The 13,004-nt window shown below is 34.5% G+C and overlaps 1 protein-coding gene across 1 annotated transcript; it reads left to right on the top strand.

Annotated features, from left to right (window-relative positions):
* The first annotated feature begins 1,838 nt into the window (after positions 1 to 1,838).
* Positions 1,839 to 10,996, top strand: LOC124839375 (uncharacterized). Its single transcript, XM_047315165.2, has 3 exons — positions 1,839 to 2,267; positions 2,383 to 2,427; positions 10,766 to 10,996. The coding sequence occupies exons 1-3, from the start codon at positions 1,879 to 1,881 to the stop codon at positions 10,827 to 10,829; spliced, it is 498 nt and encodes a 165-aa protein (XP_047171121.1). The 5' UTR covers positions 1,839 to 1,878; the 3' UTR covers positions 10,830 to 10,996.
* Positions 10,997 to 13,004: the final 2,008 nt, after the last annotated feature.

The raw sequence follows: 13,004 nt of genomic DNA, 5'->3' as shown, positions 1-13,004 counted from the left end.
TAATTAGAAAATAAATATGAACTCTGATATAATTGTTATTTTGTTTTGTTATTTTTGTTTATTTTGTTTTCACATGTAAAAAATATGAAGTTTAGCTTACTTGTTTTCGGATATAAAGAAATCTGATATTTGATGAATAAATAAAATGATATTGGTATTAATGTAAAATAATAAATGATTTTTCAAGATGATTTTCACGATATTACCTAAGTGTATTCCTCATTGCCACCATTAATTTAAGTGCAAAGATTGTCATGCTTTTGTTGACTTTTATATCATCAATCATGGGACCATCACCGTTGGTGTTGAAAGTTGTACATTATTATTCAATATATTTTCAATTAAAACAATAAAAGTAAATTATCGATCTCCATACCAAATACTATTTTGTATTAATTATAAAATTTTATATTTTTTAACATGGAAATAATTAAGTAAGATGATATAGTAAGATACTAGTTATAGAAAAATTAAATTATAAATACCCATAAGTTAATAATATATTACATATACTTTCTTGTGGAGATGTAAGTTAAGAAAGTTATTTTAAACTTGTAAAACATTAATATAAACTTGAGAGCAAATGTAATGCCAAGTTATTTGCGCATCCATACATTAGAAAGCCAAGTTCTTGTGTTATACTCGGTCATAGAATAAGTGATGAGTATGGAGATAAGAGAGAAACAATTTAAATAAGTAAGAAAGGTGAATTAGGGTTAAATAAGTGTTTTTAATTTTTTTCAGTTGGGGTTATAATAGGGATGACTGAGGAAAAAGTTAGAGTGAGAGAGATGAAAGAGAAATGGTTGAGAGGAACGAGGGATGTGAGTAAGGATTTTGGAGTTCTTGTTTTTTTTTTTTTAGTTTTGAGAATGAAAATTATTCAAATACTCTTGATCTTAAAACATAGAATCCATAATATATGAGGATATTTTTGTCTACTAAAACTCGATACACATTGCTAAAATGTATAACTGAAAAAACAATATTCACAATTTAATAAGTCCATTTTAACAAGCCCATACACACACACACACACATATATATATATATATATATATATATATATATATATATATATATATATATATATATATATTCGCTAATGAGAGAATTGGTTACAATGGATAACTTTTTTACAGCTTTAGAGTCTTATTATGCACTAGTGATGAAAATAACATTTTTAACATCTTTGAATACGTTACGTGGAATGTGTACAATTTCGAAATTTGATATTTCAGAAGAGGTATTAAATAATATATGGTCTAGAGTAAGAATTGTAAACTATATTTAGATACTTTTTAGTTAAAATTTATAAAAATGGTATATATCTCAACTTATTTCATAATTATCTCACACGTTTTCAATCATTTCAATAAAAAGTGCTTATAAACAAGTGTCACAAATGTGGCATCATCATTTCTATTAATTTATTTTTAAAACAATTGTAAAAATAATTAAATATTTTAAAAATTGTTTTCAAGTTAATTTTTTAATTTTTAAGAGATCCAAAAGTTTTATATGAATGTGTTTTTTAGTGCATAGGTACGAGAATTGACATAAAATGATTTCTTTTCACGTTTATTCCGGTTTTATCTTATGTGCATAGTTAGTCACTCAGAATTTGTACATGTCAATTATTTTTTTGAAGTACAATAAACATGTGATTTGACCTTTTTAATTATCATTATTGCATAATATTAATAGGTATTTATAAAATGTAATGTTTAGTTTGAAATTTCAGCAAAATTATCCACCTAAAACTGCAATTAATTTTGAAAAAGTATCCATTAATTATTTTGTCTTGCTCTCCACAAAAGCGCAGTGCATACAAAAGGGAAGAGAAGATAATTGTGTAGTTGGGGAGTGCCTAAAGATATGGTAATTTATGGCCCTTGTTTATCGGAGAACTGTGGTTGGTGGGTACGTGCCGGGGGAATTCAGAGTGCGACTGGAACTGGGAGAAGAAGCATGGTCACTTGCAAAATCCAGAGTGTGAGACTCAGTAGAGCATGCAGTCTGGCACTGACTACCTTGCTGACGACCGCTGCTGTAATAGCTTCTGTGGCTGCTGCTGATGAACCGGAGACTCTATCTAACATACCTCAAACATTGTCCGGTGAGTGCACGCTGCCCAAAGACTGTAAGAAAACTAGAATACAGAAACCAAAGTCGAGGAAAGCGGAATCGTGCACAATCAAGTGTGTCACCACTTGCATCCGAGGTGGCGAAGGCTCTCCTGGAGAAGGCCCTTTTAACGTTATAAGGTACAACAAGTAAAATAATAAACTTCCTGCTTTGATATTTTAAACATTACATTACCTTGGTTTCTGTAATTGTCTAAATGGACACATACCATCGCGTTGGATTGCTTTTTTTCAGACCTCTGGTTGTTTTTAAGCAAGGGTTTCGAACTCGTCAATACTGGTAAATCACTTCAACTCTTTGCTGTAGTTTTTAACTAGTGAGAGCTTCCTGTCAAAATGATGGGTTCCCTGCTAATTTTATGTGCTGGTTACTGATAAAATTAGCAGTGGACTTCTATACCAACTGAAATTTTCTGAGGAATATCGAAACGGTATTTTAATAAATCCTCCCCTTGAAAATAGAAGCTTGATATCCTTAGGCTAAAAAATATCTTAAAAGATTCTCAGAGACAGAATCATTCTCTTCTGTCATTCACGCTTTGCACAGACACAAATATGTAAATGAGAGTTACAACATAACGCCTAAGATTGGGCTATCCAGATTGATTCCCAAAATAAATCGGATTATTCCAAAATATAACTCCCAAAATCACGTCCACATGATTGTTGGCTAATAATGTGTGGTCATATCAATAATGTTTTGATCATCAATTCTGGTATGATTTAATCATAACAACTTTTTGTCTTGTAATGATCTCACTATCCCCCATCAAGTTAGAGTATGTAGATTGTAGGATCTTATATATTGAACTTCTCTCTAAGAGATCGTTGTTTGGTTTTAAATTGCGTCTAATAGCTTAGTGTCTCATATGAGCGTATATTGGGTTAGAGCTGGTTTCGATCTTTGTCCTTTATAAGTGATTAGTTGTTGAAAGAAAGAAGGGTATCATTTCCAAGATCAAGAAATTCAATTTGTAAAATAGTTTCAACCCTTGAAGAATTAAGATGAGAGTCCTGCCTAAGGAGCAAGGGGTGTGGGCACCACACTTTCTAGCCACATGGCAAACATAGAAAGGCATACTCTGAATCAGTTGGAGGAGAAGACACATTTGATGATTCTCCCATCTTTTTCAGCTGAGGTGCTCTATGAGGTTGTAGAGGAAAAGACCTATGCAACTTCGTGGTTGAAGTTGGCGAAGTTATTCATGACAAAGTCCATTTGCAATGAGAATTCGGTATGTCTTTAAAAGCTCATCTTGATTAGCTCAATTTAATCTTGATGGAGCTTTTAGACATAGATGTCAAGGTATATGATGAAGACACAATGATGTTTATACTAGCCTCTTGTCTACCATCCTACATGGATTTTATAAATTCTTTGAGTGTAGGGAAGGAATTCACTACTCTCGAAGAGGTTAAGTCTATGCCTCTGTAAAATGGATTTTTCCCAAAGCATGTGATAGTATTCATCCTCTTTAGGGTTGGTGGTCTTCAAGAAAGGATAAGTGTTGGAGATCTCACATCAACTAAAGATAAAATAAATTTGTAATATATAAGTGAATGTAAATCTCATCTTACAAGTCGATTTTACAAGGTTGAGTTAGACTTGAAATTCATTTTTTAAAAGCAAGAAATCAAACAAGAGAAAGGTTGATGTTATGAACGTTTGTGGATATTGCAAAGGTTGAGTTAGCCGTTGGACTCTTATTGGTAGTTAATATATTAGCCGTTGGACACTTATGGGTAGTTAATGTATTAGTTATTGGAGTCTTATGGATAGTTAATGTGTTAGCCTTTTTTAATCGTTTTTGTCTGTTTTGAGTACAACAATCAGGAATATGTGAGTATATAAACTATATTAGTGATTGCATGAATAACAACAACAAGAAGTGAATAAGTTTATTCATAAAAAACTTGTTTTGCTAACAGAATCATCTAAATAGTATGTCTCGTGAAGGAGTTGCTTGTGTTAAGAGTGACAATTGGATTTTGACCATGCACAAAAAGATGGAGTCGGTGCAGAATAATGAGACTTGGATCTGGTAAGATCACCTCGAGGCAAAAGCATTGTTGGTTCCAAGTGGATCTTCAAGAATAAGATCTCAAAAACATTTAAAGGTAGAGCCTCTACTGAAGCGCCTGTATCTAGGTCTAGCAACCGTGAATCTTGTGAAGCAACTACGTCAATGTCTAATAGTAGAATGGGTGGTAAGGTGTCTACGATAGTGCATTTGATAAACATCTATATCAGGATAAACATCTATGATAGAACATTTGAGGACCCGTCAACATTAAATTGTGTTCAGTTCAAGGCTAGTTTGGTAGTTAAGGATTCTGACCAGAAGGAGGGTTTTGATTACAGTAAGATATTCTCTTGAATAATTAGCCACACGTTCATCAGGGTCTTAATTGCACTTGTGGTTAGTGAAGGTGAATGTATGGAACTTGAACAACTAGAAGTGAAGATGACCTTTCTCCATGGCCTCTGATTTATTAAACTAAAGGTTTTGAGGTACATGGTAAGGAGATGATGTGTGGAAACGAAGAGGTCATTGCACAAATTAAAACAATCTAATATAAGAGGTTTGATTGGTTCTCTGTCTCTTGGGGATACAACAAAATTTCTTATGATTCATGCATCTATTATAAGAATAAGTCGAATAGTGAGTTTATCTACATGTTATTATATGTAGACGCTATGCTGATTGCATATTGAAATGTGAGAAAACTCAAAAAAGGGCATTGGCAAGCCATGAAGCGGATCATGAGACCTAAAATGGAGCAAGGACATTGAAATTAGTTTTAAGGGTGATTAGTAATACAAAGGGAAGGGTCCTCCTAATCACCCTCCTCTCCAACTCCCTTAGATCCCCAACCATTGATACCAAAGTTCCGATATGCTATTTGGAAAATGTTATTTGGACAACGAAATTTTGACACCGATTTCACAACGCCACGTGTCAGCTCTGCATTGGCTAAATAATTTGAAAATAAAACAGAGAAAGGGTTACGGGGTGAGGGGTATTTTGGGATTTTCAGACTAAAATTTTAAGTTTTGGGGTTGGCGGTTTAGGGTGGGAAAGACGTGCGTTCAACCCTTCCATCTCGTGTCTCGTTCTCTCGCTCTGTCGTCCATCTTCAAAGCTTGCATCTTCGCTGTCGTTCTCTCCTCCATCTTCGAAGCTTCCATCTTTTGTGTGGGTCTGTCGTCCACAGGGAAACCCTTCCATCTTGTGTGTCGCTCTGTCCTCCATCTTGCCCTTGAAACAAGATTTGGAAACATGAACATGGTCATCACTACAAGGTTTGATGCGTTGCAATCGCGCGTTGGGAACATTGAACAACAACTGCAACACTTCCAAAGTGCTTCTGAAAACAATCCTCAGACTTAAAATTGGTTGTTTAGGCTTTATTTTCTGCATTATAAAGAACTATGTACCACAGTTCCTACTTTGATAATTTCAAGTCTTTAATTTAATGAAGTTGTTTACTTTAAAACCGGTTCCTCAATTCTCGACATTTATTATGTAATGTTCAATTTATGATACACTTAATACCATTGCAGTTGTGAGTAAAACACCAATACCACTAACCAATACCACTTAATGACATTGCAGTTGTCTGTAAAACTAAAACACTGTTGTAATCGTTTACAGTGGCCTCGTAAACGATTACACGAGAGAAATCATTGTTTTGTACAGAAAGTTGAACTGAAGTAGTCAGCTGTGGTGTCATGGGTGATCATTGGCAAAAATTGTTACTTTCAAGCACAAGTCCACTTGTATTTACTTGGTGTTGGTGTTTCAGTCGAGGTAGAGAGTGGAAAGTGATGGGAGGTGGCCCCAAGAAGTGGAGAAGAAGCCATTCTTACTTAGGGGACCAAGTTGGACAAGTGCAGAGCCAATCTGTAGAAAAAACACTATGGTAATCGTATACAGTGTCCTTGTAATCGATTATGGGGTGCCAAAACATCACTTTCCTCCATCATTGGGACATAATCACATCACTCACCTCCCTCTCCCACCACTGAAACACAAGGAACAGCCTAAGACAAGTGCAAAAGTGCCTAAAAGTCACTTCTTTTTCCAATGGTGACCCCTGTTCACCTGACTGAGTACCTGTGTTGGACTTTCTGTACAAAATCCAATTTTCTGTCGGGTAATCGTTTACAGTGTCCTTGTAATCGATTACAGTGTCAAAGAAGGTGTAAAATTGATTTCTAAGGCATAATTTGAAAGGTCTTTGAGTATAGATTCCAACAAAACAAGAATCAACTCATTTGGAGTTCGGTGGAGAAAGTTATGAGCAAAAGAACAAGCAAAGGTCAGAGTTGGCAAAAATATATGAAACGCTAACTTGAAACAATAAACTGTACCAACTCAGATGTCCAAAAATTACAAATTAGTAGTCATTGGAAAGATTTTTGAGTCTAGTTTCTAATAAAAAAAGAATCACATCATTTGGAGGTCGGTGGGAAAAGTTATCAGTAAAATAGCCAACAAAGGTCAAAGTTGACAGCATGTTATCTCACCCAAGTTGCTCACCTCATAAACATTGTTTCTTTCCTCCATCATGGGGTGCCAAAACATCACTTCCCATCACTAAAACACCAGGATCAGCCTAAGACAAGTGCAAAAGTGCCTAAAAGTCACTTCTTTTTCCAATGGTGACCCCTGTTCACCTGACTGAGTACCTGTGTTGGACTTTCTGTACAAAATCCAATTTTCTCTCGGGTAATCGTTTACAGTGTCCTTGTAATCGATTACAGTGTCAAAGAAGGTGTAAAATTGATTTCTAAGGCATAATTTGAAAGGTCTTTGAGTATAGATTCCAACAAAACAAGAATCAACTCATTTGGAGTTCGGTGGAGAAAGTTATGAGCAAAAGAACAAGCAAAGGTCAGAGTTGGCAAAAATATATGAAACGCTAACTTGAAACAATAAACTGTACCAACTCAGATGTCCAAAAATTACAAATTAGTAGTCATTGGAAAGATTTTTGAGTCTAGTTTCTAATAAAAAAAGAATCACATCATTTGGAGGTCGGTGGGAAAAGTTATCAGTAAAATAGCCAGCAAAGGTCAAAGTTGACAGCATGTTATCTCACCCAAGTTGCTCACCTCATAAACATTGTTTCTTTCCTCCATCATGGGGTGCCAAAACATCACTTCCCACCACTAAAACACCAGGATCAGCCTAAGACAAGTGCAAAAGTGCCTAAAAGTCACTTCTTTTTCCAATGGTGACCCATGTTCACCTGACTGAGTACCTGTGTTGGACTTTCTGTACAAAATCCAATTTTCTGTCGGGTAATCGTTTACAGTGTCCTTGTAATCGATTACAGTGTCAAAGAAGGTGTAAAATTGATTTCTAAGGCATAATTTGAAAGGTCTTTGAGTATAGATTCCAACAAAACAAGAATCAACTCATTTGGAGTTCGGTGGAGAAAGTTATGAGCAAAAGAACAAGCAAAGGTCAGAGTTGGCAAAAATATATGAAACGCTAACTTGAAACAATAAACTGTACCAACTCAGATGTCCAAAAATTACAAATTAGTAGTCATTGGAAAGATTTTTGAGTCTAGTTTCTAATAAAAAAAGAATCACATCATTTGGAGGTCGGTGGGAAAAGTTATCAGTAAAATAGCCAGCAAAGGTCAAAGTTGACAGCATGTTATCTCACCCAAGTTGCTCATCTCATAAACATTGTTTCTTTCCTCCATCATGGGGTGCCAAAACATCACTTTCCTCCATCATTGGGACATAATCACATCACTAACCTCCCTCTCCCACCACTGAAACACAAGGAACAGCCTAAGACAAGTGCAAAAGTGCCTAAAAGTCACTTCTTTTTCCAATGGTGACCCCTGTTCACCTGACTGAGTACCTGTGTTGGACTTTCTGTACAAATTCCAATTTTCTCTCGGGTAATCGTTTACAGGGTTGGTGTAAACGATTACCAGACCCTTTTTTCAACACCCTCACTCATCCCTTGCACACCTTGCTCCTCCAACTGATGAGGGGTCACCCCACACTCCTTGGCCTCACATCACATCACCAACCACCTATCCCAGCACTGAAACACCTGGACCAGCCTCAGACAGGTGCAGAATTGCATAAAAGTCACCTTTTTCTTAATGGTGACCCCTGTTCACCTGACTGAGTACCTGTGTTGGACTTTCTGTACAAAATCCAATTTCCTCTCGGGTAATCGTTTACAAGAATGGTGTAAACGATTACCAGACCGTTTTTTCAACACCCTCACTCATCCCTTGCACACCTTGCTCTCCCCACTCATGAGGGGTCACTCAACACTCCTTGGCCTCAGAGGACATCACCCCCACTCAAATTATGATTCAAATGAATTGGTTTTCTCATAAGTCACCCATGTTACCCATAATGACCACTCAAACACCAACATCTTACAAACAAGCCTGCAACTTAGCAAACACAAAACTTTACCACATTCTGAAATCCACAAACCCACAACTCATAATAACAATGGTATTCAAAAAATAAAATATGAGACCAACTCAAACAAAAACTCAAATTTTATATCATTCAAATAAATCTGATACATTACACCTTGTTTTCTTAATCTATTTACAATGATTACAATGATCATTTACTTTCCATTAATCAACTAAATACACATATCACTCATTTTTTATTCTAAGCACTACGGTTCCGGTGTATGGAGTCCTAAGTGCTCTTCCCTTGTAACGCATTCGGGATCCAACCCTAACATACGTCTTCAAAGGTTGTTCATTTCCGTCGTCGGACAATGGTCACCGGACCTTGCCATTCAGCACGATAACTTGTACGAAAAACACCACCTTTACGAAAATGGAGGGAGACAACACCACGCACACAGAACAATCACATACAAAGCTAAGTCAAGAGGCACGAAACACGTTCAGGAGACAGGACCTTCACGAGACGGAGACGGGACCTTCACGAGACGGGAACTTCGTTTCCAATGAAACAGAGAAAGGGGTATTTTCGGATTTTCAGTTAAAAGAAGGGTTACGGACTTCATTTCGAAGGTTTTTATAAAATATTTTTTTTTAAACCAAACCAATGAAAATAGGACACGTGGCGTTGTCAAAAAAGTGTTAAGAAATGGTTGTTGGAATATCGCGGTCCATGCTATTTAGTCCCTTAATTTTGGACCAATTTTGTTTATAAAATTTTCTTCCAAATTATTTTTTTAGCCCTCCCAATTTAGATGGTGTGTATCATTGAGTTTTGTTAGAAATGTTGGAATAAGCAATTTCATTGAAACCCTGAGCTAGTTACAGCCCGGGTTATTTGCCAAGCAAGTACAGTATCTGGTGTAAAAACTGATGCAAGTCCTGCAACCTTCTATTTTTCCGCGCATTCAAGCTCGCCGTTGACGTTTATCAGCGGAGGGGTCTATCGCTATCGTTTGGTGATAACGTCATGGTGGGATACCCAGAAACAGATGACTGGCTTAAAGGAGATACATTACTGGATGAGTGGCCCCTGGGTCTAGGTTTAGGTTGTTAAGACCCTTATTCCTCTTCAACACTGTCCTAGTTGTAGTTCCATCAGATTTGGATGCTATCGGCGGAATTCTTTGTACTTGGGTTTTGTTTTGTAATGAAGCGGTTTGATCCATTTGCTGCTCTGCTCAGTAACCAACGACGGAGAATAAAAACAAGGAAATGAAACAATAGAAGTGAGTAATTAATTTAAAAGCCTTGCCATTGCAACAATGACGCAGAGATATAACAGAATCAGAAACTCTTCTCGCAAAGAAGGAACAAATTATCTCTTGGGTGTGAGACTTAAAACCGCTTGAATTTGAGTTTTTAAAGTTAAATTGAAACCAAACTTTGGCATATTATTACTGAGGGGAAACAAAACTCCGTTGACGTTTGTCAGCGGAGGGGTCTATCGTCTGGTGATAACGTCATGGTGGGATATCCAGAAACAGATGACTGGCTTAAAGGAGATACATTACTGGACGAGTGGCCCCTGGGTCTTGGTTTAGGTTGTTAAGACCCTTATTCCTCTTCAACACTGTCCTAGTTGTTGTTTCATCAGATTTGGATGCTATCGGCGCAATTCTTTGTACTTGGATTTTGTTTTGTAATGAAGCGGTTTGATCCATTTGCTGTTCTGCTCAGTGACCAACCTACGACGGAGAATAAAAACAAGGAAATGAAATAATAGAAGTGAGTAATTTAATTTAAAAGCCTTGCCATTGCAACGATGACGCAGAGATATAACAGAGTCAGAAACTCTTCTGGCAAAGAAGGAACAAATTACCTCTTGGGTGTGAGACTTAAAACAGCTTGAATTTGAGTTTTTAAAATTAAATTGAAACTAAACTTTGGCATGTTATTACTGAGGGGAAAATGACATTTTGTAAACTAAGAGACTAAAAGGGTAGTTTTTAATTGAAGCACAAAAATAAAATTCGTTTAAAAAATTAAGGACTGGGCATATATAAGTAAAAATAATAATGTTTTATTAGGTGCTTTTAAATAATTAAAAAAATTGGCGTTAAATAATTTTTTTCTGTTTTAACAAAATGATTATTTTTTTACTCGGGTACTTTCGATTACTGATTAGCATTTATTTCCTTGGTCAGTTTGGTGGAATGTTCAGAAATTTGTAATTTGATAAGCGATGTTGCAGTAACGAAAGATAGGTAGTCCCTCCTCAGTTAACGCCTACTTCACCCTATATACTTTCCTTGTGTAATGTTCAAATATCTATAGTTTGATGGCATGATAGACATTCAACTTATGTTTGGTTTATAGCATTATAATTAATAGTTGAGTACTTCTTTGATAATTAATAATAATGTGTATTTTGGTAATCATTTCGTGTGGAATAGACACTTACGTAAAGGTGGATGGATCCCTCTATTCTCACTTTACAGTAGGGGTTGCCTTCCCTTCGCAATACTGCAAACTTATTGACACAATATATGTTTAGTATATGGCTAACGAGGGCCGAAATTTGGGTGGATAATGTTTTCTCAAAATATAAGTGAATTTTTTATTTATTTTGGTTTTTCTTAATTTTACACGTCATTACTATACACTAGCTATTTATAAATGGTATTATTTATAAATTAAAACTGTATAACAAATTTATCGTTAATTGTTGCACAAAGAAGAGGAGAGAAAAAGAGATAAAGTAATTGTGAAAAAAAAACAGAGTGTGTCTGATGCAATGTTTATAATATTGTGTCGACAAAAGGTTTTACACATTGTGAGTTTGATGTACTATATATATTTATAAATAAAAAATAACTAAAACTGAATAAAATTGAATTGCATCTCAACACTTTCTCTTAATTTAGTTTCTCAGCATTAAAAACATTTTACTTATCTCAAAATTTTAAATCTTTCGTTCCTAGTCTATTTGGTGAAAACATCTACAACTTAAGATATATCCGTTCTAGTTTTCCTTCATTAGACTAATCTTCAAATAATGAAATAGTAAATTTTAGTGTCTGATACGCTTAATCTTTCCATGAGTTATAGATGGAGGAGATAATAATGGGTCGAGATGAATATAGACATTGTTTATTTATTATTTGTTTCGTCTAAAATATTTGTTGTATTATTCGTCGAATATTTATGGATATTCACAAATATTTTTATATTTCATTTTTTATATTTTAATTAAATTATTTAAAAAATCATAAAATTATAAATTTAAATAAAAATATTAATGATTTTCAAGTATAATTCAAATCAAATTACTCAATGGAATATTAATGTGAATAATTTTAGTCTTTTTAAAAAGTAAATTTAAATGAGTTGTGTTAAAATATAAATTTTAAAAAATTAATCTTTTACATAATAACTCTAGGCCTACATAAAAAAATAGAAATATACAAAGTGAAATATTAAACTATTATTCTATGGTTAATATTTAATTTACTAATAATTTTATTTTGATTACTTGAATTAAAAAACATTCATATAAAATTTATTAATAATTATTAACCGGTAATGAGTATTCGTGGGTTGAATATTTATATCTATTCCGTCAATAAACAGATAATTAAATATTTTTATCTACTATCTATAATATTAAGAATATACATATCTATTTAGATTCTTTGACAAGTTTGTTATAGACTTGTTGTCAATGAACAACTTCATTCCTATACTTCAATTTCAACTTTAACTCAATCCACACTTTGTATTAATAGGCAGTCAAGTGACCGCTGTACCTATACATAGTCTCATTACTCTGGGTAAATGGGGCACCCGTCGGTGTGTGCAGCCACTTAATGAGGAGTAATATGTTACCAAAAAAGCGCTTTAGTCACCGATTCTTCAGTAAGTTCGCCCTTTTCATATTCGATTTATAGTTGAAGAAGAATCGCGTAGCTTGATATGTACACATTGCAATAACTATGTATTATATATTGTGCTAAAACAACTACTTATTCTTTCTTCAAACTCCCTGAGGTCGAGACTTCTTCTACAAAGAATACAAAATTGCAGTGCTTTTAATCATCCTGATGACCTTCCCATTTCAAATCTATATGGACCCAACAACTTCAATTGCTTGAGTTGAAGTGTTGTTTTTGTGAAAATAGAATACCATTTTTTACAGTTTCTTTGATGTATTCAAGAATCTATTTGGCAGATAACAGATGAGATGCCCTAGAATTTTGCATATATTTTGATATAACTTTTATACGAAATTCTATATTAGGTTGTGTATGACAAAGATATAGTAAAAAATCAATAATTTTGTTATACTTAGGTTCATCAACTCATTATTTCTCTAGTATTAAACCAATCTTACACGAAGTACCTATTGAATTATAATTAAGCATATTAAATCTCTTTAAAACCTCT

This window comes from Vigna umbellata, chromosome 6 (genome assembly GCF_029865625.1).
Source record: "Vigna umbellata cultivar VRB3 chromosome 6, Vumbellata_1.0, whole genome shotgun sequence".
Lineage (NCBI taxonomy): Eukaryota > Viridiplantae > Streptophyta > Magnoliopsida > Fabales > Fabaceae > Vigna > Vigna umbellata.
The sequence above is the reverse complement of the archived record's forward strand: the minus strand, read 5'-3'. Positions and strand labels throughout refer to the sequence as shown.

Excerpts from the sequence above, each read along its gene's own strand:
- LOC124839375 (XM_047315165.2), top strand. The coding sequence starts at position 1,879 with ATGGTAATTTATGGCCCTTGTTTATCGGAGAACTGTGGTTGGTGGGTA. Across the intron at positions 2,268-2,382 it reads GGCCCTTTTAACGTTATAAG|ACCTCTGGTTGTTTTTAAGC; the intron begins GTACAACAAGTA and ends GCTTTTTTTCAG. Across the intron at positions 2,428-10,765 it reads TTTCGAACTCGTCAATACTG|TTTGGTGGAATGTTCAGAAA; the intron begins GTAAATCACTTC and ends TTCCTTGGTCAG.